Source organism: Neophocaena asiaeorientalis, unplaced genomic scaffold (assembly GCF_003031525.2).
Source record: "Neophocaena asiaeorientalis asiaeorientalis breed wild unplaced genomic scaffold, Neophocaena_asiaeorientalis_V1.1 scaffold77, whole genome shotgun sequence".
NCBI lineage: Eukaryota > Metazoa > Chordata > Mammalia > Artiodactyla > Phocoenidae > Neophocaena > Neophocaena asiaeorientalis.
In genome coordinates, this window is record NW_020174645.1 from 9,538,526 (window position 1) to 9,566,284 (window position 27,759).

The window sequence follows — 27,759 nt, forward strand, 5'->3', positions numbered from 1 at the left end:
TAGCATTAGAAAAATATTTTCTAGGAGTGAGCACCTCCTGCATTTCGAGCTATTCAGGACATGAGGATGTTAGTAAATGCCTTATTTAAAACTACTTTCTCAGAAATTTCGCAACTAGTGTTCATATAATAAGGAATGTTTTAGTTCCTTGAAGCTATAGTCAGACTAGATTAGCAGGACATACATGCAGACATTGTAGTTATTGATTGGTTGATGGTTAGGTAAAGTGTGATGCTGAATTCAGGCAAGTTTTAGCTACCAGTTAATCTAAAGCATTCCACAGCCATAGAATCAGAGCGAATAACAAAATAATGAAAAAGATTAGTTTGTAAGTATAGATGTGAGAAGAGATTGGGATATCCTCTACAGGAAAAATGTGAAAATGGAGGTCAGTGCCTTTTTTTTTATGTATAGTTTTTTCCTCCTGTAAGGATTTCATCTCCAAAGCTAGTCAAGCATCCAAAGATTATTTCAATATACGTGTTTTAAATTGTTATATTCTTTGACCCAGTAGTTCTACTTCTAGAAATCCATTCCAAAAAAGCCCTAAATGTTAAGTGCATAGATAATAAGCACAAGGTCTTCAAAACAATAATTTTTAGTAGTTCAACAAAGGGTTGAATAACAGCCTTGGTTTCAAACTGTGGAGAAACTGTTGTGAGTGAGTTGTGGCTCTTCCATACGATACACATTGAGCAGCCCTTAAATTATCTTTGTGAATAATGTTTGATAACATGGCAAAATATGTATAATCTAGAGTTAGATAAACAGGTTGACTGTGGAATTATATGTACAATGTGATTTCAGCTGTATAACAAAATAAATATGTGCTTGAAGAAGTAAATATGTTCATGGAGAAAATTATCCCAATTGCTAATGAAGTTTGTCCTAGGTAGGATTAAGGATTTTTTTTCATAATGGTGTATATTTCTTATATTTTCTACATTGAGCATGTACTTCTTTGATAGATAATAAAGAATTATCACTACCCCCAAATCTGAAAGATTTTGGTTATAGAGAGACCAGGAAAGGGAAGATAGATGAGTCAATATAAATCATCATGCCTATTGGAAAAGCAATTTAAAATAAAAGCTGTACTGACAGAGAATCAGTAGCATCACCACATGCTGTCAGATTAGTCCTGTCTACTCGTAGCCTCTATTGAGTTTCCTTGGACTCAAACAGACCGGTGGAAGCCTCAGTATAGATTCTGAAATCTAACGACACATTTGTTTACCTGATATTGTTTGTGAGACAGTAGCTTGTGTCTTTGTTGTGAAAATCCTACCTTTTACATTTGTCATCCACAAACTGATGAAGATAACATTTTAACTTTGTAATGTTACATTTGTAAATATTTAAAACTATCATGTTATCGATTATTGCTTCTTGAATTTTGCCCCTATAATTACATATTTTATTCTTCTTTTTTCATAGGTTCACCATAAATACAAAAGACTGAAGTTATAAAAGAGAAAAAAAAAGATTGCTGCTAAAATGAGTCTGAGCAATACAGTATATTTTGTGCCATACACGAAAAGGTATTGTCCATAAATCCATGACTTAGCTTTCTCCCGTAAAATGGGAACAAATTGTGTTTTCTGGTTTTTCTATGAGGAATTTTTATTATATTTGTGAGAAAAATTAAAAGGAATTAATAAAATTAAGATAACATATTCTTTTATAAAAGTTTTTTAGTTTCAAATTATTTCCTTATAGATTTTCTTCATTTTCAGTTATAGCTTAAAATACGGAGAATTACCTGGCTAAAGTTATTTTATCCCTATTATCAAATTATTTTCTGGAAATATATATTACCATTTTCTGTTGTAGTGATTTATAATTAGACTTTGAGATAAAATTTTTTCAGATCACTTTTTCTCTAATCACAGAAGTAATAGGCTTTGCAGCACATTTAGAAAATAGAAATAAACAAAAAGAAGGAAATAAAAGATAACCTGAAATCCCAACACCTACTTCAGATAAAACACAAGTCTGCAAAGAAATCCAAATTTGTAGGTGAAAGAAACGTTGTTTCCCATCTTCACTGTTGCATCCCTCCTATGCTCTACCTTACACCCTGCCTCTTTTACTAAAATAAATCAAAACAAAACAAGTAGAAACTGCCATGTAGAAACTCCCTGTAGAAGGATAATACTTGGTCAGAGAATGTTCCCATTCTATTCTTCCAGGAGTGTATAAAGATGACTGTTTCCTTATGCCCTCACCAAAAAAATGTATCTTTTCTCTATTACTTTATCAATTTGGTGGGTGAAATGAGGTGTCTTGCTATTTTACTTTTTATTTCTCTGATTATTAGTGAAATTATATATGTTTCATATCATTAATAGACACTGCTTTTTTCTTTTTTAATTTCCTATTTGTGTCCTTTGAGTGTGTGTGTTGGTGTATGTATATGTGTATGTTCACCTATCTGATATTAAGAATAACTTCACTGGCACATATTTTGCAAGAACCATCCCCAACTTACTTGCCTTTCAGTTTTGTTTATTGCAACTTTTTAAAGCAATAATTATTAATTGACATACAGTAATCTGAACATATTAAGTAACATAACATTTTAAGATGTGTGTGTGTGTGTGTGTGTGTGTGTGTATCCGTCACATGATGAAGTTAGTAAACATATCTGTCACTCCCAAAAGCTTCTTTGTATCCTTTTTCAATACCTCCCTAATCTCTTCTCACCCCAGCCCTTTCCCTAGGCAACCACTGATATGCCATAACTCTAGGTTACTTTGCATTTTCCAGAACTTTATATAAATGAAATCATAAAGTATTGATGTGTTCTCTATTTTTGTTCTGGCTTATTTCACTCAGCATAATTATTTTGAGATTCATCCATGTTGTAGCATGTATCAATAGTTCATTTTATTTCTGAGTTGCATTCCATTGTCTGCAAGTACTACAGACTGTTTATCCATTCATCTGTTGATGGATGTTTGCATTATTTCCAGTTTTGACTATTAAAAATAAAGCTGCCATTAACTTTTGTGTACAGTGCTTTGTATGGACATTTGCTTTCATTTTTCTTGGGTGAATACCTAGGAGTGGAATGGCTATGTCATATGGTAGATGTATGTTTCACTTTTTAGGAAACTGACAAATAGTTTTCCAAAGTGTTTGTACCATTTTTACATCCAGCCAGCAGTGTCTGAGAGATCCAGTTATTTCAAATCCTTGCCAACACCTGGTATGGTCTGTCTTTTTAATGTCAGCCATTCTAATAAGTTTGTAGTAGTATCTCACTGGGATTTTAATTTGTATCTCCCTAATGAATAGTGATGTTAAGCATCTTTTTTTTTTGGCTTAGTTGCCATCCATTTATCTTTCTTGGTGAAGTGTGTGTTCTAATGTTTTTCTCAGTTTTAAAATTTGGTTGTTCATGTTCTTTTAATTGAGTTTTGAGGATTCTTTATATTTTATGAATGCAAATCCATTGTGAGATATATGTTTTGCAGAGATCTTCTACTGTGGCTTATCTTTTCATTTTCTTAACAGGGTCTTTCAAAAAGAGTATGTTTTTATTCTAATTTAACCTTTTTTTCCTTTGTGGAGTGTGCTTTTGTTTTTATATCTAAGAAATTCTTGCCTAACCCAAGGTCACAAAGATTTTCTCTTGTGTTTTCGTCACAATTTTTTTAGTTGTATGTTTTACATTTAGTTCTATAATCCATTTGGAGTTAATTTTTGTATATGGTGTCAATATGAATCAAAGATAGACATATGCAATTGTTATGGCACCATTAGTGGAAGATATTCTCCATCTTCTATGGACGAAATTCAGTTGTCCATAAATGTGTGGGTCTGTTTCTGTACTTCCTGTTTTGTTGCATTGATTTATTTGTGTGTATATATATACACACAAATATATATATACACATACACACACATACACACCAGTATCACAGTGTCTTGATAACTGTAATCTTAATGATAAATCTTGCAATCAGGTTATGTTAGCCCTCCAATTTTGTCTTCCTTTTTCAAAGTCGTTTTAGTTGTTTTAGGTCCATTGCATTTTCATATGAATTTGAGAATCAGCTTCTCAATTTCTCTTTCTAAAAAATACTCAATATTGAGTCTTCTGACCTATAACCACACTATAACTTTTCATTATGTCTTTACTTCCTTTCATTATTATTTTGTAGTTTTCAGTGTACAAGTCTTACAGATCCTTTGTCAGATTTATCCCTAAGTATTTCATTTTTTGATGCTATTATAAGTGATATTTAAAACTTTAGATATCCATTTGTTCATATATAGAAATATAATTGAGCTTTATATATTGATCTTGTATTCTGCAACTTTGATAAACTCACATATTAGTTCCATTGAATTTTCTACACAGGTGATTATGTTGTCAGTAAAAGTCCAACTTCTTTCTTTCCAGTCTTGCTACTTTTTACTTCTTTTTTCTTCCCTTGTTGCACTTATAGAACATCCAGCACAATGCTGAATAGAAGTGTTGAGACCAGACATCCTTGCCTTGTTCCTGATCATAGGAGGAAAGCAGTTGGTCTTTCACCATTATATTTGACATTGGCTGTAAATGTTTCATAGATTTCCTGTATTAGGTTGGGGATGTTACCTGATATTCCTAGTTGGCTCAAGAGTTTTTATCAGGAATGAATTTCGGATTTTGTCATATGCTTTTTCTGCATCTTTAGAGATGATCATTTGACTTTTTATCAGTTTGTTGATATGGTGAATTACATTGATTCTTTTTTTTTTTTAACTGATTTTTGAGTGTTAAACCAACCTTGCATTCCTGTAATAAATTCCACCTAGTCGTGATGTATTATCTATTTTATATATTACTGAACTATATTTGCTATAATTTTGTTGTGAATATTTATATCTATAGTCTTCAAGAATTTTACTCTGTTGCTTTCTTTCTTGTAATGTTTTTGTCTGGCTTTGGTGTCAGGGTAATACAAGCCTCATAGAATTAATCCTAGAAAGTATGTCTCCTTTTCCATTTTCTGAAAGAGATGTGTAAAATTAATATTGTATCTTTCTTAGATGTTTGGTTGAATTCACCAATTAAACCATTTGATTCTGGAGTTTTCTTTGTGGGAAGATTTTAAATTACAAATTCAATTACTTTATTGAGGTTATCTGTTTCTTCTGGTGTAAACTTTGTTGATTTGTGTCTTGCAGAGAATTTATCCACTTCATCTAAATTGTTGAATAATAATTATACAATGTTGTACAATTTGCATAATATAATACTCCCTGATTATCCTTCTGATATCTATAGAATCTGTAGTGATGTTATCCCTCTCATTTGTGATACTGGTAATTATGTCTTCTGATTTTTTTTCCTGATCAGTCTGGCAAGGTTTATAAATTTGATTACTTTTATCAAAGAACCAGCTTTGCTTTCATTGATTTTTGTTTTTGTTTGTCTATTTCATTGATTTCTGCTTTAATCTTTATTATTTCCTTTCTCTCCTTACTTTGGGTTTAATTTGTTCTTTTTTTCCTGGTTTTTAAAAAAATAGTGGAAGCTGAGGTCATTGATTTGAGACCTTCTTTTCCAAAACAGGAGTTTATTGCTATAGATTTCCACATGAGTACTGCTTTAGTGGTATCCCACGAATTTTGACGCCTTCTGCTTTCATTTTAATTAAGATAAAAGTATTTTCTAGTTTCTCTTTTGGTTTATTTTTTGACCCATGGATTACTTTTTATTGTGTTATTTAGTTTCCAGTATTTGGGGATTTTTTTCATATTATCTGTCTGCTGTTGATTTTCTAATTTAACTCCATTGTGTTCAGAGAATATACCTAGGATAACTTAAGTCCTTTTAATTTATTGAGTCTTGTTTTATGGCCCAGAATATGGTCTGTCTTGGTAAATGTTCTGTGTGCACTTGAAAAGAATATGTATTATGATGTTTCTGGGTTGAAACATCAATGTTAATAATCATATTTCAATGTCAGTAATCAAATTGGTTGATAGTGTTGTTCAGGTCTTCTATATCCTTACTGATTTTCTGTCTATTTTTTCTATCAGTTATTGAGGAAAGGATATTGAAATCTCCAACTACAATTGTGGATTTGTCTATTTCTCCTTGCAGGTAAATCAGTTTTTAATCATGTATTTTGAAACGTTTTTTATTAGGTGTATAAACATTTAGGATTGTTATATTATCTTGATAAATTGATCCAATCTTTTTATCATTATGAAATAATCTTTGTAATATCTTTGCATTGAAATCCACGTTATCTGATATTAATATAGCTAGCCCAGCTTTCATTTGTTTAGTATTGTGTCTTTTTCCATGCTTTTAGCCTACTTGTGTCTTTTTATTTAAAGTGTGTATATAGACACATGTGTACACATGCATGCATATATGTATTTATATTTGGATACACATTTATGTATTAATCCGCTGTCCATACTCAACTGATAGTATACCTTTTTGTGTATAGTATGATAACTTTACAGCACTGTGCTTCAATTTCTATCATTCCCAACTTCGTGTTCTCATGCGTTTTACTTCTACATGTTATAAACTCACACTATATTGTTATTTTTGTTTAAACAGTGAATTATCCTTTAAAGAAGTTTAAATAATGGGGGGAAATCTTAAATATTTAACCAAATAGTTAACCATTTTCAGTGCTTTTTCAATGTTTTGTAAAGCTCTGTTTCCATCTGGTATGATTTTTGCTTATGTCTAAAGGATTTCCTTTAGCATTTCCTATAGTGCTGGTGGTCAGGTCATGAATTCTTTCAGCTTTTTATGTCTAAAACCCTCTATTCTGCCTTCATTTTTCAAAGACCTTTTTACAGGACACAGAATTTTAGTTTGAACTTAGCACTTTAAAAATGTTGCTTGATTGTCTTCTCACTGGTGTTATCTCCAGTGAAGAATCTGCTGTCATTGTTGTCCTTACATAATGTATATACATAATGTGTTTTCTGTCTCTAGCTGCTTTCATGATTTTTGCTTTATCACGTTTTGAGCAATTTATTATGATATGTTTGGTGTAATTTTCCCCATTTTTCTTTTTTTTTTTGCGTACGCGGGCCTCTCACTGCCGTGGCCTCTCCCGTTGCGGAGCACAGGCTCCGGACGCGCAGGCTCAGCGGCCATGGCGCACGGGCGCAGCGGCTCCGCGGCATGTGGGATCTTCCCGGAACGGGGCACGAACCCGTGTCCCCTGCATCGGCAGGCGGACTCTCAACCACTGCGCCACCAGGGAAGCCCTCCCCATTTTTCTTATCCTCATTCTTGTTCTTGAGCCCCATTGACCTTCTTGGATCTGTGGTTTACAATTTTAATCAGAATTGTAAGTTTTTTCCACTATTACTTCTCCAAATATTTTCTCTGCCTCAACATCTCTCTCTTCTCTTCAGGGACTCCAATTAGATATATACTAGTCCATTTGAAATTGTTCCACAACTCACTGATGCTCTTTTTTTTTGGTTGTTTATTATTTTGTTATTTTTCTTCTCTGTATGTTTCATTTTGGATAGTTTCTACTGTCATATCTTCAAGTTCATAAACCTTTTTTTCAGAAATCTCATCTGCTATTCATCCCATGCAGTGTATTTTTCATCTCGGACATTGTAGCTTTCACCTCTAGAGGTTCAGTTTGTGTCTCTTTATATCTTGACTATCTCTATGTGTTTGATATTTCCTAACTTTTTAAATATATGGAATACAGTTGTAATAAATGTTTTAATACTCTTGTCTGCTAATCTAGCAACTATCATCTATATCAGTCCTGAATTGGTTTCAATTGATTTTTCTCATCATTATGTGTCATATTTTCCTGTTTCTTGGGATGCTTGGTGATTTTTTTTTTTTTTTAGACATTGTGAATTTTACCTTTTTGGATATTAGATTTTTTTTTAATTCCTTTAAATATTTGTGGGCTTTGTTCTGGGACACAGTTAAGCTACATGGAATAATTTAATCCATAAAGATCCTGCTTTTAAATTTTGTTAGGCATCCAGAACAGCACTTAGTCTATGGTAATTTCCTGCTACTAAGATTAGACTCTTGTAAGTACTCTAAACAATTCCCCATGAATTATGAGATTTCCTATTCAGGCTAATGGTAACAGGCACTATTTACAGCTCTTCATGAGCCCTAGGTACTGTTTTCTTTAATTCTTTCATATAGGGTTTTCTTCCACCCTGCCTGGTCTGGCGTAGTTTTCTCACTTGCATGCATAGATCAGTAGTCAGCTGAAGACTTGATGGGAACTCTCTGCTTATCTCCATATCTTCTTTCTGTGCTGTTCTCTTCTGTTTAGTACTGTGCCCTGAGAACTCTAGCCATTTTGGTCACCCTGGACCCTCATCTCTGGAGTGCCCCAGGCTCTAATTGGGTTTCCCCACCCCCTACTTTCTGTGCCATGGCCTGGAAACTCTCCCAGGACATTAAATTGGGACAGTTTTAGCCCTCCTTGTTTGCTGTTCCTCTGGGATCACTGTCCTTCTCTGCCTGATATCCATTGTGTTAAAATACCATAATTTCATGTTTTTCCAGTGTTTTATTTGTTTCTGGTGGATAACAAATCCAGTCCTGTTACTCCATCTTGGCTGGAAGCAGAAATCCATTCATTATATTTTTTAAGATAAATATGTTGTGTATTATCAAGCTTACTGATTTTAGTTTATGGTTTTTGCCTCAGATATCTTGCTCAATAACTAAATACTTATCTGCAAATTATTTTAGAAGTTTTTATGATCTCATTTTTAAAATTATTTTAATATTATTTTATTTTAAATATAATTTTAATATTTATTTCTTTCGAAAAATCACTTTAGTCTATAGTATGACTTAGTAGTCTGTGTGTGTTCCCAAATGGTTATCCATAGTACTTAGCTTTAATCACATTGAAGCCAAAATATTCAAGTTTAAAATACATCTTGGTGATTGAAAAGATTTTAGTTCTCATAAATTTGGTTCATAGATCTTTTTGTTTTTCCTAACGGAAATTTTGTAATTTGCTTTTTTTTTTTTTTTTGGCATGGTCTGAAAAGGCATGTCTTTGATTTAATCCGTTTTCTCTTTTCTATTCTCTAAGCAGTGAAGGCAATAGTACTTTTGAGCTTTATGTACTTAGTTGCCTAACAAGTAACTAAATTTAAGTTATTTTTTCAATAGTATTGGTATACTGACTTTATGCTTGATTATTGGCATTCATGGCTTGGCAGGATGACTACTCATGATTACAGATGCAGTGTTGTGGGGGAATCCTTTTTCCTGTTTAAAACCTTCAATGGCTACCCATTACCCTCAAGATAAACTCCAAATTTCTTAGTATGGTATAAAAGAATTATTGTGATTTTCCTTGGCTTATAAAGGAATTTAGTCTTGCCTGACACATAGTAGTGCTTAATAAATGTTAGCTGTTACTATTTCAGTATTAATCAGACCAAACTGCTTTTGAAACAGATTTATTGAGATATAATTTTCTTGTTTATTTTAAATTACATTTTATTCTACATGTGTCTCCAAGGAAATCAAAAAGAAATACAATTAATTTGTGATGTTGGGGGGAAAAATCTTTGGTTTTACTTGTTCAACAAAAATATCTGAATCAATTATACTTTTGTCAACTTTCCCTTCACATCCTAGCATTCTGTTTTGTCATCTACTGTGTGTTTCTCACACATATCTATCTCAAAGTTATCTTGAGAGGGAGAGTGAAAACAAAAATCCAAATTCTAAAAGGTAGCACTTAATCAATGTTAAGTCTATCCACAGTTATGTATATTAAACAGAATTATGTCTATTGCATCCTTATAAGCTTCTGAAAATAAGCATATTTATGCTAAGAAATGTCATTGTAATATACAAATAAATAAATTTTTCCAAAATTTAGATTACTGTAAACTAAAATTAAGCTAATTTGTGATTTAAATGACTATTTATTAGCTCCTTAGAAATCATTGTTCATTGTTCTTTGCATTTGTCTAAGTAAACTGTCAGGTATAGAAACTTTTAAATACCACTAATGATGCTATAGGTACAACAGATCACACCTAAAGGAAAATACTTCAAAAGCAGAATTATTTTTTCATAAAAAAGGTAGCAGCTGAATCGTAATATATTTTAACACCAATGTTTTTCTCACCAAACTGTCCTCTCCAAATCTACATAGTACCAACCAAAAAAAAAAAAAAAAGAAAAAGAAAAATTAGTTAGGAAGCTACATACTCCAAAGCACATTGCATGTCTTACCTCTATTGTCAGTCAGGTATCTGGGATAAAATATGTAGTCTTCTATATAGACAAAGCTTTCACCGTGAAAGTAAAGGAAGATCCAGCATGCTGGCTAAGTGACATTTTCCAGTTGCCTGTTGCAGTTGTCATTAACTAGAGAAAGTGTCTATGTAACTATTGGTCAGGAAGAATATATACTTCATCTTGCAGTCTTGTAGACTGTTTGATTAACCCATTAATGGGTAGATCAAGTCAGAATAATCACCTTTATGTTTCTTTAGTCCCCTTTTGGAAATTTCGTCTTTTGAGGCTTTTTCCCCCTGTGTAACTGATAATTTACCTGTTCTTTTTCTTTTCTTCTCCTCAGAAATCTGTTGTTGATATTTTAATTTTCTTATCTTTAATTCCCATTTGTTTTCAATTAGCTAGGACAAAAGTCATGGTTATTACCCCTCTCCATTTTATTTTTTTTTTAACTTTTAATTTTATATTGGAGTATAGTTGATTAACGATGCTGTGATAGTTTCAGATGTACAGCAGAGTGATTCAGTTATACATATACTTGTTTCTATTCTTTTTCAAATTCTTTTCCCTTTTAGGTTGTTACATAATATTGAGCAGAGTTCCCTGTGCTGTACAGTAGGTCCTTACTGGTTATCCGTTTTAAGTATAGCAGTGTGTACATGTCAATCCCAAACTCCCTAACTGTCCCTTCCCCCAACCATTCCCCCCTGGTAACCATAAGTTCATTCTCTAAGTCTCTCGTGAGTCTGTTTGTGTTTTGTATGTAAGTTTATTTGTATCATTTATTTTTAGATTCTACTTGCTCTTTCTCTGACTTACTTCACTCAGTATGACAATCTCTAGGTCTGTCCATGTTGCTGCAAATGGCATTATTTCATTCTTTTTAATGGCTGAGTAATATTCCGTTGTATATATGTGCCACATCTTCTTTATCCATTCTTCTGTCAATGGACATTTAAGTTGCTTCCATGCCTTGGCTGTTGTAAACAGTGCTACAGTGAACATTGAGGTGCATGTATCCTTTTGGACCATGTTTTTCTCTGGATATATGCCCAGGAGTGGGATTACAGGATCATATGGTAGCTCTATTTTTAGTTTTTTAAGGAACCTCCATACTGTTCTCTGGAGTGGCTGTACCAATTTACATTCCCACCAATGGTGTAGGAGGGTTCCCTTCTCTCCACACCTTCTCCAGCATTTATTGTTTGTGGATTTTTTGATGATAGCCATTTTGACTGGCTTGAGGTGATATCTCATTGTAGTTTTGATTTGTGTTTCAGATATAATTTTCGTACCATACAATTCACCCATTTAAAGAGTACAACTAAAGAGTTTTTAGTAGATGAACAATTGTACAACCATCACCACAATGAATTCTAGGACATTTCACCACACTAAAACGAAAGCCCATACCCTTTAGCTATCACCCCCAACTCTCCTTCACCCGCTAGTCTCTATAAATTTACTTATGCTGGATGTATTATATAAATGGAATCATACAGTATGTAGTCTTTTGTGACTGGCTTCCTTCACTTAGCTTAATATTTCGCCTGTGTTGTGGTGTGTATCAGTAGTTCATTCCTTTTAAACCCTGAATAATATTCCATGGTATGGATATACCATATTTTGTTTATTCATTCACCAAATGGACATTTGGGTTGTTGCTGAATAATGCAGCTACCAACATCCAAGTTTTTGTGTGGACGTGTGCTTTTATTTCTCTTGGGTATATACCGACGAGTGGGAATTTCTGGGTCAACTTGTAACTCTGTTTAAGTTTTTGATGAACTCCCAATCTGTTTCCCAAAATGGCTGTACCATTTTACATTTCCACCAGCAGTGTTGGAGGGTCTGAATTTCCCCACATCCTTACCCATACTTATTATTTGACTTTTTCATAATAGCCATCCTAGTGGGTATGAAAATGGTATCTCATGTGTTTTTAATTTTATTTGTCTAAAGACTAATGGTGTGGAGCATCTTTTCATGTGTTAGTGGACATTTCTATATCTTTGGAGTAATATCTATTCAGATCCTTTGCCCATTTTTCTTTTGGATTACTTGTCTTTTTATTTTGAATTTCTAAGACCAAGATGCTTTTTATGGATAATATGAATCTGTAATTGCTACCAAACAAAATGTATAATAAGTTAATGTTAAACCTTATTTTTCTACAGGTACTGAAATTTTACACACACACACACACCCCAAATATTTGTCAATGAGAGAGAAAGCTGACTGGGATATCAAAAGCAAAGTGCTTGCACATACTGGTCATCATGCGGAAAGGGGTGCCAAGGGACCCAGAGATTGCTGATCTGTTCTACAAAGATGATCCTGAAGAACTTTTTATTGGTTTACATGAAATTGGACATGGAAGTTTTGGAGCAGTTTATTTTGTAAGTAATTAAAAATTGTTTAGATCAAATTATGAAAGTTTAAATTCTGTACATTCTATTACTTGTAAAATGTACTTGGTTTTAATGTTTATTCTACAAATTAAATGATGTCTACAGTAGAGGCAAATAGTCATTGCTGAAGAGCCAGTCTTAGAATTCTAGGCATCATTCAAGTCAATGGTATCCATATCAAATGACTCTGCTGTCAAAGTAGTGCAAAAAAGTTATAAGCTTGAGTTTGAACCCTGTTCATTTCCCTTACATGCCAAACTCTTTTCTGCCTCAGGGCCTTTATATATGCTATTCCTCCTGCCTAGAAAACTGTACATGTTTTCCCCATTCCTGTCTAACTCTTGTTTACCCTACAGGTATCAGTTTAAGTGTTAAATCCATGTGATAGCCATTCCAGTTCAACCCTCCAGCACTAAATTAAGACTTTCTTTATGGTCTCATAACACCCTATGCTTGTACTTTGTTGCATTTGTCACAGTTATAATTGAATAATTATGTGTGAGATTTTTTGATTCATGTATGTCTCTCTCACTAAATAATAAGCTCCATAAGGACAGGAATTATATCTACTTGTTCATTGCTATATCCCCAATAGCTAGTATAATGTCTGAATAGTAGGAACTCAGTAAATGATGGATGGATGGGTGGATGGACAAGTGGACATCTACGCAGACAGATAGACTGACAGATTTTTAGTAACAATCATGTTAAGTCAGTATCTCAGGTTAAGGGATATAAGGCTTAACCCCATTGAGTCAGTTTGAATTCCAAGACTGTGATTATCTTCTGATGACAAAAGTGAGAAATGACTGAAATGTTAACATAAATCATTCACCTGAAATTCATTGCATAAAATATAGTTCTTTATTTCAATAACTTAGAAGTTTGCAACCTCACCTTAACACATACTTCCTTAAGAGTACTAGTTCATTAAAGCAAGTAATATTTAAGTAATATTACCTATTTCTCCTCCAAACCTGCTAGTAAATAATTTCTTTCTTAATCAAACAGTATTTGACTTTTCTTTTTAAGTGGTCCTTTATGTCCTTCCATCTGGATAGGGCTTATCTTTAGTTGTCCTTCCAAATGAGATTTTATTAATTGCATTTTGAACTCATCCTTTTGTTTCTAGCCAAATCTTCAGCCTGAGTTTTCTCAGAATGCTCTTTCGTCCCTTCATGTCTATACTCAGCACTACCACCACTTCTCCTCCCTCACCCCCATCTAATACTTGGCTCCCACTCAAGTACATTTTATCATTAAGTGACCTTCCATTGCTGAAGTGGATGCTAATTTTCTAGTTAATATCCTCATATTAGTCTTTGGGCTTAGAGTAGCATTTACGGCCCAAAGTCCTATCTTTCTCATTCACTGAGACACATTTTTTTAAAAGGATTTTTTAAATTACAAATATATCATATATACAGAAGTGTGTATAATACATTCACACATATATTTTAATATATAATTTAAAGAACAATTAAAACATAAATCCCTTTATAACCACCAGCCAGGCCAAGAAATAGAATATTGCCAGCACCCCAGAAGCCCCTTTTTTGTTAGAAGAATCCACTATGCTGAATTTTATGATGATGACTTTCTTATATTTCTTTATATGTACCCACTTACTTCTCTACCCCTAATAATATAATTTGGTTTTGCCGGTTTTGAACTTTTTAACAATAGATATATTCTGTATATATTTGGTTGTGACCTGTTTGTTTTGCTTAGAGATATTTTCTTCAGTCAGTCATCTTTTATTACTTTCATTCTATTACTGTGTAACTAATTCATCATCTCAGAATCTCTCTTGGCCAGAGTCAGAGAGTAGTTGCAATCTCTGTTTGACTCTTCTATTTTAAAAATCAGCCAGACCACTCTCACAGTTCTCTTTTAGAATAAATACAATAAACCAAATATGCTTCGAAACTTACTAACATGCCTTTTGTGCTAGGGATAAAGTGAGACCTACATTGCTGTAGAAGACCCAGTGCTTTTGGGACTAAGTCCTGTCTGGTTAGCTAGAGTATGGTAGTTCTCCCTTATCCACAGTTTCGCTTTCCATGGTTTTAGTTATCTGCGGTCAACCTCAGTCCAAAAATATTAAATGGAAAAATCCAGAAATAAACAACTCTTAAGTTTTAAATTGCGAGCTATTCTGACTAGCATCATGTGAATATGTGTTATTTGTTGATAATGATAGACTAGGGAAATCACAAAGATACCTGGGTGGCTTTGATACTGAAATGTAATCATTAACTATATATTGCCTGTATACAAAAGTGTAGAGTACAGGCCCTTATAAACCCGTAAGGCACTTTAAAAGCAGCTTAAAGGGGAATTAACTGATACTTTACTATAAAACTTTAAAAAGCCTTAACCTTTTATCTACAGTGGTCACATAGGTAGCACCTTAAAAATGGATTTTCTCACGGGCCACAGTAATATGACCCATGTTGCTCCTCCCTGTTGACAGATTCTTCCTCTTCTCACTCATACCATTATAACCAAGAAGACTACCATCTCTTACTTGGACAACTGCAATAACCTCCAAACCGATCTCTGTGCATCCATTCTGGTCTGTCTCCAGTCTTTTATCCACACCACAGTGAGCTTGAGGGTTGGTGGAGAGCGGAAACACGTAAATATGATCACATCACCTTTTCTCTGTAAAGCCTTCAGGGGGTCTCCTCCTCTGTTCTTAGGCTAAGTTCAACTTCCCTACTGTAGGCAGCCTATAAGGTCCTTCATGAGGTGATCCCTCTATACCTGAACTGTATTCCCCCTTATTCTCATTGCTCTAGTTATTATATAAAAGTTTTCTTTTAATCATCCATCATAGGATCTTTGCATAAACTGTTCTCTCTGGAATGTTTTCCCCTGCCATCTTCATCTTCTTAACTCCACTTTATCCTTTATCTCTCAGCTGAGGGCTCATTTATTCAGGGGAGCCTTGCCTGACCTGCCTAATCACATCCCCCATATTTTGGTTCCCAAAGTAACACATACCCTTCTTTGTAACACATATCACAGTTGCAATTTTATATTAATTATGATTTCATTTTTGCTGTCTATACTACTAGAAGAGAGATAGGCACTAGACATACTTACAATTCTATCCCTAGCATTTAGCCCAGTACCTGACAGATTTTGAGCACCTGGTAAGTATTTGAATTATGAAGAACTCCGAGAATTTGGAACTGCTAATTAGTACTTTTCATGAGTCAGAATCATATTAGCAAGCTGTAAAGACCAGAGTCTAGCAACCAACATTTTTATACCTCAACACTATAATTCGGTTAGACTTTTTGTAGTTTACAGCTTTTACACAGAACGATGCCAGGAAATATATTAAAAGTGAATTGTACGCTGGCACGACTCTTGTAGAATCAATCAGTTGAGAATATATATTATATTCAGAGAAAATTGAAACTGTTGATGAAATATCTCTGTGTATATGGATTTACATAAGTAATTCAGAAATTAGCATGAGTATGGGCTTCCCTGGTGGTGCAGTGGTTGAGAGTCCGCCTGCCGATGCAGGGGACACGGGTTCGTGTCCCGGTCCAGGAAGATCCCACATGCCACGGAGCGGCTGGGCCCGTGAGCCATGGCCGCTGAGCCTGCGCGTCCAGAGCCTGTGCTGCACAACGGGAGAGGCCACAACAGTGAGAGGCCCGTGTACCGTAAAAAAAAATAAATAAATAAAAAAATAACATGAGTAAAACTGAAATAGTAAGAAACTCTATTAAAGGAAGATAAAAAGGACTGAGCGTGTTCATTTTTGTATTCACTTAAAAGACAACTATAAAGTTTCTAGGGTTCTAGTGTTGCCTTGTTGAACTCAGCATGTCATCCATAATCCGCCTAAAGCAAATAATTTAGTTTTGTTCTTCTGGGTATAAATACCTTTTAGTTTTAGTTGAGGCTTAATAAATAGGGCAAAAGGAAAAGCTTATGTTTAATTTTTGTATTTCTCCATAAACTAGTAAAGAGTTGACAATAATCTAAATGTAGCTGGAAATGGTTATAAAAATATCAGAAACACATATGTAGTAAGTTCTCAATAAATATATTTTGAATCAGTGATTTTTTTTTAATCCCACCCATCTAGGTCGTCACAGAGCACAGAGCTGGGCTCCCTGTGCTTTATTTTACTTTTTTTTCCCATTTATTTATGTATTTTTTAACGTCTTTATTGGAGTGTAATTGCTTTATAATGGTGTGTTAGTTTCTGCTTTATAACAAAGTGAATCAGCTATACATATACATATATCCCCATATCTCTTCCCTCTTGCATCTCCCTCCCTCCCACCCTCCCTATCCCACCCCTCTAGGTGGTCACAAAGCACCGAGCTGATCTCCCTGTGCTATGCGGCTGCTTCCCACTAGGTATTAGTTTTTTTACATTTGGTAGTGTATATATGTCCATGCCACTCTCTCACTTCGTCCCAGCTTACCCTTCCCCCTCCCCATGTCCTCAAGTCCATTCTCTAGATCTAATTTCATTCTTTTACATGTAGCTGTCCAGTTTTCCCAGCACCACTTATTGAAGAGGCTGTCTTCTCTCCATTGTATATTCTTGCCTCCTTTATCAAAAATAAGGTGACCAGGGCTTCCCTTGGCGCAGTGCTTGAGTCTGCCTGCCGATGCAGGGGACACGGGTTCGTGCCCCGGACTGGGAAGATCCCACATGCCGCAGAGCGGCTAGGCCCGTGAGCCATGGCTGCTGAGCCTGCACATCCGGAGCCTGTGCTCCGCAATGAGAGAGGCCACAAAAATGAGAGGCCTGTGTACCACAAAAAAAATAAAAAATAAGGTGACCATATGTGTGTGGGTTTATCTCTGGGCTTTCTATCCTGTTCCATTGATCTATATTTCTGTTTTTGTGCCAGTACCATACTGTCTTGATGACTGTAGCTTTGTAGTATAGTCTGAAGTCAGGGAGCCTGATTCCTCCAGTTCTGTTTTTCTTTCTCAAGATTGCTTTGGCTATTGGGGGTCTTTTGTGTTTCCATACAAATTATGAAATTTTTTGTTCTAGTTCTGTGAAAAATGCCATTGGTAGTTTGATAGGGATTGCATTGAATCCATAGAATGCTTTGGGTAGTATAGTCATTTTCACAATGTTGATTCTTCCAATCCAAGAACATGGTGAATCAGTGATCTTGCTTAAGGTTACTGAGACCTCTGAGACTATTGGAAGTGTTAAGTATGAATGTAAGTTTCAAGAATAAAACTTGAAATGTTTAGAAGTTGTAATCATTCATAATACAGTATGATGCATTGGAAAGCTGAAACCCCATTGATAGTTTCCTTTATACTAAAATATTGATTTGTTTTTAAGTTTCTGTTGCAGTTCTGAATTTTAACTAGTATAAAATGGATTAAAAATTTCACATCTATATATAAATGGAAATGTTTTCAAATTTCAAGTCTCTGCCCAGTATATAGGTTCTATAAGCAAGTATACTTATCAAGTTCTAAGTGATAACTCTATAAATGTAAAGAAATACATTTTTATTTTAGGGTGATTCTTTTTTCATGTCTCTTGTTCCAAATAAGCCTTGATTATAAATAACCTTAATAAGCAATTAGATAATACTATCAGATTCCATTTGTGTGGACCTTTTTTTTTTTCTTTCTATAAAGGGTACAGATTTGTTTTTTAAAAACCCCATTAAAAGTTAAAATTCATCATTGTTTGAGCATTTTCTAAACCTTTCCCAGGCTCCTTAAGCTATACAGTACATAGATTCATACCCAAAATATCCTCTTTACAGACACAGTCACTCTAACCTTCATTGTATTACTGAATTTACATCGACTTTTCTTTCTTGTTGTCATCTAAGCACAGTCTTAGTGTTACATTTTTATTTTATTTATTTATTTTTTGGCTCATTGGGTCTTTGTTTGCTGTGCTCAGGCTTTCTCTAGTTGTGGCGAGCAGGGGCTACTCTTCGGGGCAGTATGCACACTCCTCATTGCAGTGGCTTCTCTAGTTGCGGAGCATGGGCTCTGGGCACGCGGTCTTCCATAGCTGTGCCATGTGAGCTCAGTAGTTGTGGCTCACGGGCTTAGTTGCTCCGAGGCATGTGAGATCTTCCTGGACCAGGGACCGAACCTTTGTCCCCTACATTGGCAGGCGGATTCTTAACCACTGCACCACCAGGGAAATCCCTTAGTGTTACATTTTAAAAGCCAGCAAAATGTGAGAGATCTTTGTTTTTAAAAAAAGTCAGTCTGTACCTTCTAAATGAATAAAATACCTAAAAAATGCCTTTACAGAGTCCTGCCGACTTGAAAACTGTAACTTAGTGGATACCTTGCTTTTGTAGTATGTAGTTTTACCTTAGTGCTTGTACAAAAAATGTTTTTAGTATGTGTCCATTTTCTCTGCATTTTGGCATTAATTAAGACTCTGGGGTTGAATTCATTTTACATCAACATTATTGTTTATTGTTGGAATTAAATTTTTTTTTAATTAGAAAGAAGACATTGCTCTATCTGAGGAGCTTCTTTAATTGATTTTAGAAACTGATTAGACATTTTTCTATTAAAATTGGTGACCTTATTTTACCAGAGAGTGAATTCCAGTTTTACTTCAGAAACACTGCTATTGCTTTATTATTCCACAATAGTAATATCATAGAACTGAAGTAGCTTACTTACATCAGGAGTATGACACTGGTGCAGAGCCCTGTTATTAAAGAAGGCTAAGATTAGATAATGTTTAATGTCTTATATTTATTTTTCTGAAAATTTTTAGAAATATTTTTAAATTTCTTAAGTAAATTTGGAGGAAAAGATTATTACATCTGAGGTATTTATGATTTTCAGGCATGCTTTCAATGAACTGTTATATTTTGAGTATGGAGAAGATATATAGAGATAATTATGAGACAAGGCAACCTTTATAGATGAATACATACACATAAATGTGTGTATGTATTTATGTGATACATTCCTACCGTAAAATATAAGTACCTTTGAAAGTGGAAGTCCCTCTTAAGATTAATGTTATCCTTTGCTGCACTGTTTAATACAGTAGCCACTATTTAAATTTTAAGTTAATTAAAATTAAATTTAAAATCCACTTCCTTTGTCACACTAGCCACATTTGACGTGCTACTATATACGATGTAGATATAGAACATTTCCATCATCATGGAAAGTTCTTTCAGACATAATAATATATCTGATAATCCAGGGATTACCACTGATATATTTTCTGGTATAAATTCTTTCATAATTTTTTCTACACATATAATCATTATTACTATTTTGCAAAAAGAAGATCATATTGTACAGGGTTTTTTTGTCATGATATTTTTTACTATTACCATATATACATATTGATTACCTCATTCTCTTAATGTTTATTTCATTACATGACTGTGTCATATTTATTTAACTGGTTCTCCATTGGTAGACATTCTACATGGTGAAGCCAGTATGGATATTTTGGAAATATGACTTCTTTGATTGGATATGTTTTGTTAAACCTTAATCCCTTTTTACATTATAGCCTTTGAATGTATATGGAAAGGGATAAAGACAAGTTGTACCTTGAAGTGGGGTGGAAATGTCTGTCTAGCCTATCAAAAGTTGCAGCATCTTTAGACTGTGAGAATGAAGGATGAAATGTTATAAAAGTCAAGTCAAATATTTAAGTTAAACTGGCTGAAACATCGTTCATTCTTTTTAACCTTTTTTCCCTACTCTCTTAACACAGGCCACAAATGCTCACACCAATGAGGTTGTGGCAGTTAAGAAAATGTCCTACAGTGGAAAGCAGGCACATGAGGTATGTTAAAGACATTGTGTACCTAAACTGACATAGCAGGTTAATATGAAATTCACAGTAGAAACAAAGTTCTTTAAGCATTTCTTTATCACAGTTCTTTTTTTCCCTTCTTGTGGAGCATATAATAAACGTTCCTAATATTCTACCTCAGTCAACTATTTTGTGGAATAGAACATGGATTAGTGTAATGGATTTATTATAATATATTTGGTGATTGATTTAATTTATAGGTACTAAAACAAGAAATAACGCAAGTTTAAATTGCTTCTTTATGTATTAAACATTCTCTTTGTCCATTTAAAATAACGAAAAGACTATTTTATATGTATACTTGAAAATAAAATAATGTTTTCTGTTCAAAAATTATGATATTTTCTTTCTGACTTAAATAGAAATGGCAAGATATTCTTAAGGAGGTCAAATTTTTACGACAGTTGAAGCATCCTAATACTATTGAATACAAAGGTTGTTACTTGAAAGAGCACACCGCTTGGGTAAGAGGACCTCTATTGTCTTTTTATTTTTTCCTATTAAAATTTTTTTCTTTTCCTTTTTTTCTATTATCTCTTTGGTCTGTAAAATTATCAGCCCATTTCTGTCCCATGTGATTTTTGTTTGTCAGTATTTAACATTTGTTACTTCAGAGTGTGCCATTATGGTATACATTCTGTAAGTTTAAGCATGACATCTAGTCTATAGGAAATTTTATTCTTAAACACTCAACAAAGAGAGAGTGAAAAGTTAACATCATTTTATAATGATTTATTTGCAAAAGTAAAAACAGTGCCTTTTATTCTCATCCTAGAATTTTTATCTTTGTCATTTCTCATCCCCTACTCCAATTCCCCCCAAATTTGGAATTATGCTTGATATTACCATCACTGTCTAAGTTTTTTTACCAAACAGAGCCTGGATTATGATTAATCTATCTTCTTACTATATTTTTATTTTACATGATTTTGTTTCTGATTTTAGGTTAGCACATTAGACATTGTCTAGAACAAGTAAATGCTATACCTTGTACTTTATGGGATTGCACATTCCAATTTAAAGTATTCAATATCACTATCATTTATTGAATACTTACAATGTACAAGTCCTTTCCTGTACATGATCTCCAATTAGGGAATGGAATTTTTGTTCCCAGATAGAATATCAAAGGTTAAACATAAACCTTTCTGCTCAAGGAATTCTTAAGATATCTAGAGCCATTGCTTCTGTACTGAGCAGAAGAAATTAATAAGAGGAGTATCTCATTCTATGGAAATCAGTTCTCTGGCAATCTCAGCTGTCTTGAAGGAGTCAAGAAAGGGATTTTGAGCAGGCAGAATAAATGTTACAAAATCAAGTGCTAGATATCATGTGTTTCAAAACTTCAGAAAATCCTCCGAGCTCTTATTTGAAGCCTGTTTACTCTTAGATTAAATAGAATGCTAATAAGTTTGGTTACCTAGTGTTTGTCTATAACGATTTGATAGGCTAATTAGAAGGAACTCATAGAACTAAAGCTGCTGGAGACATGCATACAAATAGCCATAACTAATTTGACCTGAAGGAAGAAGTTGGGGAAGTTAGAAAGCAGACCTAACAATTTAAAAGCAGAGCAACTAGAGCTGATAATTGTCAAGGGCAAGCGGCCAGCCACAGCTCAGGTGCCCTTGTGTTATGGAATAATTGGGAAAAGAATGTTTGGGACAGAAATACAGAGTTAACATGTAATTTTTAAAATAGACCCATAACTATAAACATACTCTAGTCGGTTCTAAAGTTCTATGTTCATTTTCCTTATACTCAGTTTAAGGAAATTATATGTTTGTATTAATTGACATAATTTAAGAAATTAGAGGGAATTCCCTGCTGGTCCAGTGGTTAGTACTCCGTGCTTTCACTGCTGAGGGCCCAGGTTCCATCCCTGGTCAGGGAACTAAGATCTTGCAAGCCGTACAGCGTGGTCGAAAGAATAAATAAACAAATTAAAGAAAATTTAATTATAAAAATTAAAATAAAAGAAATTAGAAAACTGAGTAATACAGTTGAGAAATGTTTCCATCAAAACTGATTAAAAATATTGTTTGTCAATTATACCTTAATAAAGCTTAAGAAAAAAGAAAAATAGTGCACCTAAAAGGCTAATGTTCATTATAATATTCACTTATGTGGATGCTTTCATTTCACAATAAGAAGTAAAATTAATGTTTCTGAATCTGCTTACTTTTTTTTTTAATAATAAATTTATTTATTTATTTATTTTTGGCTGCATTGGGTCTTCGTTGCTGTGCATGGGCTGTTCTCTAGTTGCGGCGAGCAGGGGCTACTCTTTGTTGCGGTGCACGGGCTTCTCATTGCCGTGGCTTCTCTTGTTGCAGAGCACGGACTCCAGGCGCGCGGGCTTCAGTAGTTGTGGCATGCGGGCTCTAGAGAGCAGGCTCAGTAGTCGTGGCGCACAGGCTTAGTTGCTGTGTGGCATGTGGGATCTTCCCAGACCAGGTCTCCTGCATTGGCAGGTGGATTCTTAACCACTGTGCCACCAGGGAATCCCTGAATCTGCTTACTTTTAATGTAAAGCAGAAAACTAAAATAAAGTTTCTAAACTTTAAAGTTTCTCATATTGTTTTAGATTATTCCAGAAATGGAATAATTTTTATATATTATGTATATTTAATTACATCTATAAATATATAATAAATTTAATAAAGTAGGTGTATGTCTTTATTATATATAATAATATATATGTATGATATATGATATATTATGTATTGTGTACCTTGCTACTGGAATAAATTCAGAAGAATATAAGATGTGTATGTTATGTTATGTACAATTATATATTATTATAATATATGACATATAATAATATATAATATTATATCTCATATCCTTCTAAAATATTCCAGTAATGCAGGGTACATAATACATAAATGTTTTCACATTAATTTTTTTTAATGAAGGAACAAATATGTTAATAGTAGTTGTGTCTGTGTGATTATAGGAAATTTGTGTTTCATAATAAGCATGTTGTGTTTTTTTAGAATAACAAAATAATAATTTGTAGGTGTGTGTGTGCTTGTGTGTATACGTGTGGAGATTGGTCACTGAGCACTCCAGTTCTGACCTTGGCTATAAATCAGTAGTAATCTGGAATGCCTAAAATATCTAAGATGAGAGTAAAGAAAGAGTTTTCTCATTTTTGCTTTTCACAAGCCTCCCAACATTGCAAAGCCAATAAATATCAATATTAATGTAATAGTATTGTTCTAGAAATATTTTAAGATATAAATTGAAATATTCCATCTCTCAGGAATTCAAGCTAATGTAATAATACATAGCAGGATACTTTTTTTTTGCGCGGTACGCAGGCCTCTCACCGTTGCGGCCTCTCCCGCTGCGGAGCACAGGCTCTGGACGCGCAGGCTCAGCGGCCATGACTCACGGGCCCAGCCGCTGTGCGGCATGTGGGATCTTCCCGGACCGGGGCACGAACCCGTGTCCCCTGCATGGGCAGGCGGACTCTCAACCACTGCACCACCAGGGAAGCCCCAGGATACATCTTTAGATTGAGTTCTAACCAATGTTTTCTTGTTTAGAACTTTGCAATTTTATTTTATTTTATTTTACATTTTGGCTGCATTGGGTCTTAGTTGTGGCACACGGGATCTTCACTGAGGCATGCAGGATCTTTCATTGCAGCGCGTGGGCTTCTCTCTAGTTGTGGCGTGCGGGTTTTCTCTCTGTAGTTGTGGCACGTGGGCTCCAGGGCTCAAGGGCTCTAGTTGAGGTGCGCAAGAGCTTAGTTGCCCTGCAGCATGTGGGATCTTAGTTCCCCGACCAGGGATCAAACCCATGTTCCCTGCATTGGTAGGTGGATTCTTCACCACTGGACCACCAGGGAAGTCCCAGAACTTTTTAAAATGTGAAAGTAGGGAATCTACTGCTTACTTGTTTGTATTATTTAACTAATAATTCCCAGTATAGATTTTACTGGCTTATTTATTTGGTTGCCACTTTCCAAGTTACAAAATTTAATTTATACTCCAACGAAGCCACCTTAAATCCTTAAATATAATCCCCATATTGTCTTAGACCAATTCCAGTTTCAAATAGGAAATAACAAAAACAGAAATTCCGATTTCAAATAGGAAATAACAATAACAGGTTCAGATGAATCAGAATATTTATTCTCCTAGTATTCTTAGTTCCTTGGTTAGTTGGTTGGTTTTAGCAGTTTCTTATTAACCTACATTATTCTGGTTATTATTTCAATCTGTTACAGTTGGTGATGGAATATTGCTTAGGCTCAGCCTCTGATTTGTTAGAAGGTAAGGATAAAAGCACTATCCCCTTCTTTTTTACCTTGACCAGAATGTTGTCTACTCCTGTATTAAAGCACACCTTGGGCAAACTAAATAGTTAATGACTTAGACTTAAGGGTTATGTGGATAAACCATGCAGACTCTGTCTCTGCCATGTCGCTGAAAATATCTGAGTAATGATTAGCAGCCCTCCCACTGTTTTAATTCATGGCCCATCCAGGGCAGGTACTATTAAAATGTTTGGGTTGTGTGATGTAGTATGTGTAGCCAAAAACTTCAAATTCATGTGTATGTATGAAACAGAGGTAGATGGTATCGGTATCCAAATTATATTGATATTTAACCCTTTCACATCTCTTGACTGACCCAGTTCTCCTCTGCAGACGCTGTTATAATCAGAGACTGAGTTAAAATTTACATTAAAAAAAAAACTTTCTTATATTATCCATGATCTCTGAATAGAAATTGCTTATTAGCTGCTTTCACAAATAATGAAAACCTGTAGTTAGAAGGGGTACTTATACCTGGCTTGCGGCAGAGGAGAATAATGCAACCTAAAACACTCTAGACACTTAAAATGTCAGAGGGACTTGTAAATTTGGGCCTGACCAGCTGGAATCAGTGTGGCTTTGACTTGCAACTGACAAGTAAATTAACAATTGTTGCAGTGATTATCAGGCTTTGTTTTATTTTATTTTGAAGGGGTTTGTTTGTTTTTATGCTTCAGTTTCCTGTTATCTGGTTGTTTATTGTTATTCTATAGAAAATATGTATCCTATGTATTTAGGTGAACGTGTTCCCAAATTGTCATTTAAGAAAAAGTATATAATTCAGCCTGCTATAGCTGTATAATATAATAAAAATAGGAATGAAACTGATCATCTATTACTGGCTTTTTTTTTTTTTCCCCTCAGTTCATAAAAAACCACTTCAGGAAGTGGAGATCGCTGCCATTACTCACGGTGCCTTGCAGGGGCTAGCCTACCTACATTCTCATGCATTGATTCATAGGTAAGATTAGAGGCCAGTTACATTTTCATTTCAGTTACAGGACAGTCTGTTCAAGGAACCTTGAAAATTAGTGCATGCTCCAATTTTTAGGGTGCCTAAGAATTTATGGGAAGCAAATAGATTGCTGCTGCTTCTGGATGTAAAGAGTAAAGTTGCCCGAATTTAGTTCCTATCTCTTGGTCTCTCGCATATAACCACAAAGACTTATATCATCTCTGTTCTGTAGGTAACTATTCTCCAGGCATAGTGTTGCAGGGAAATTTGAAGAAGAGCCCAGCAACCTTTTGATACTGTCAAGAAAAAAAGGAAAGAAAATTAGCCTTCCTTGCATATATTTATTTCCTAGCTGAGTTCTTCTCCCTTTCCTGTTGCAAATAACAAATCAATCTCATGTAAATATATGCTGTTTTATCAATTTTACATTTTTTGCATTTCTTTAGTCCATATAGATATTTAGGAAGGTATTATTGTCTTCATTTTGGTAGATGAAGAAACTGAGACCTAAAAAGATTTAAATAACTTGCCCATAGTTTCCTAGCATTTATGTAATAAAGATTGAAACTCAGATTTTCTAACTCCTAATCCAAGGCTTCCCTCTAAATTACATTTTCTTTATCACAGCCCCACTCTCCTCTTTCCAACCTACTTCCCACCACTAACTTTTTAACAAAGATGTTGTTACCAATTTTTCCTTCTCTCAGTAAAGAACTTCTAGTACTGTTACTTTAATGAATGGCGGCCAAGTAGTGGAATATGAGGTAGGCATAAAGGACCTGAGATGGCTCAAAAACAAGAAAAAAAATTTTACATTTACTAGGAAGAAATGAAACTATTAAGTCATAGGTTCCCCTTTTGCTTCTGTTTAAATCGTCCTAGAGTAGCCATCACAGTTACTGGTACATACCACAAAGCAGAACTCCCTCAAGATAGGCAGACCAAAATTCCTGCCATGAATTTGGCTTATTCATAAGGATGAAGAATGAACGTAACCATGTCTAATAAATATTGATAAAATTAATTTAACTGTAATTTACAGATTTGACAATTTTAAAGTATATATATGTATAAACTTTAAAGTGTATATCTATCTATCTTTGGTATTAAGATGTCATTACTGAATGCCAACTTGTTTGTGACAGTTTTGCCTGCTCCTGTTTTAAAGGTCAGTTCAGGTTTCTGTGCCTTTATCACCTCAATTTTCACATTAATTTAATGTTTTATTCTATACTACACTTTATCTTTTTTAATAGGTAAAAAGAGTTGAAAAGCCAAAAAGCTTTTAAAGAATGCTCTTTATTTAAAAATAAATTCAGATTCTTATTGTTTTGATTTAAAAGGCAAGCCAGGGTTAGAGAAAAGATATTTTCTGTTGTACGAGAAATAAATAATGCTTTTTTTAGTTCTCTCTTCCAATGCCTAATGTCTTCATGAGGAAAGAAACTGAATTTTCAAGGGAAGATTTTTGGAAAAGTTATTTTGGGAGCATTTGAACCTTTCATTTTCAACTTAACATGTTTTCCTCATTCTCTCTGCTTTATCTTTCCATTGCCCATCAACGTACAATTCTTAGTTCCTAGTACTCATGACACCTCATGACTTTTTTAAAGAGAATAAGGAGTACGTCCACATCTTCTCATTCCAAATTTTCATACTGAAGATTAAAAATTTTTAAATCATGTTTTTTAAACTTTTTGCTGCATAAAATATCTAGTAGTTTTAGTAGTAACCACTTGAGATTCTTTGTAATAATACAATAGAAATGCAATTTCCTAACCCCTAATCCTTGTTTGTTTTGATCTTTCAGGGTCTTCTTTTTACTGTACAGTGTTATTTTTAAAATAACACCTTCTCTATAACATGTACTCTCAAATGCCTTAGAGTTGCAGTTACAATTAAAGGCAGAGAGAAAGGGTCACAGGCAAGAAAGAAAAGGTATGTGTGTAGTTGAGGTTTATTGGTAGGTAGTTGATACAGAGTCACTGA

At 34.2% G+C, this 27,759-nt stretch overlaps 1 protein-coding gene across 4 annotated transcripts in view; it reads left to right on the forward strand.

The window, feature by feature from the left end:
* The window catches only part of TAOK3 (TAO kinase 3), a 184,351-nt gene that overhangs the window by 88,506 nt on the left and 68,086 nt on the right, over nt 1–27,759 (forward strand). For 3 of the 4 annotated variants that reach the window (XM_024758478.1, XM_024758477.1, XM_024758479.1), the window contains 7 exons: nt 1,438–1,541; nt 6,040–6,103; nt 12,415–12,636; nt 20,384–20,455; nt 20,848–20,949; nt 24,726–24,771; nt 25,680–25,776. In XM_024758478.1, coding sequence (XP_024614246.1) covers nt 12,517–12,636; nt 20,384–20,455; nt 20,848–20,949; nt 24,726–24,771; nt 25,680–25,776 — 437 coding nt within the window. In that variant the 5' untranslated portion in view covers nt 1,438–1,541; nt 6,040–6,103; nt 12,415–12,516. The remainder of the gene's footprint in view (nt 1–1,437; nt 1,542–6,039; nt 6,104–12,414; nt 12,637–20,383; nt 20,456–20,847; nt 20,950–24,725; nt 24,772–25,679; nt 25,777–27,759) is intronic. The other variant, XM_024758480.1, reaches the window with a different exon arrangement.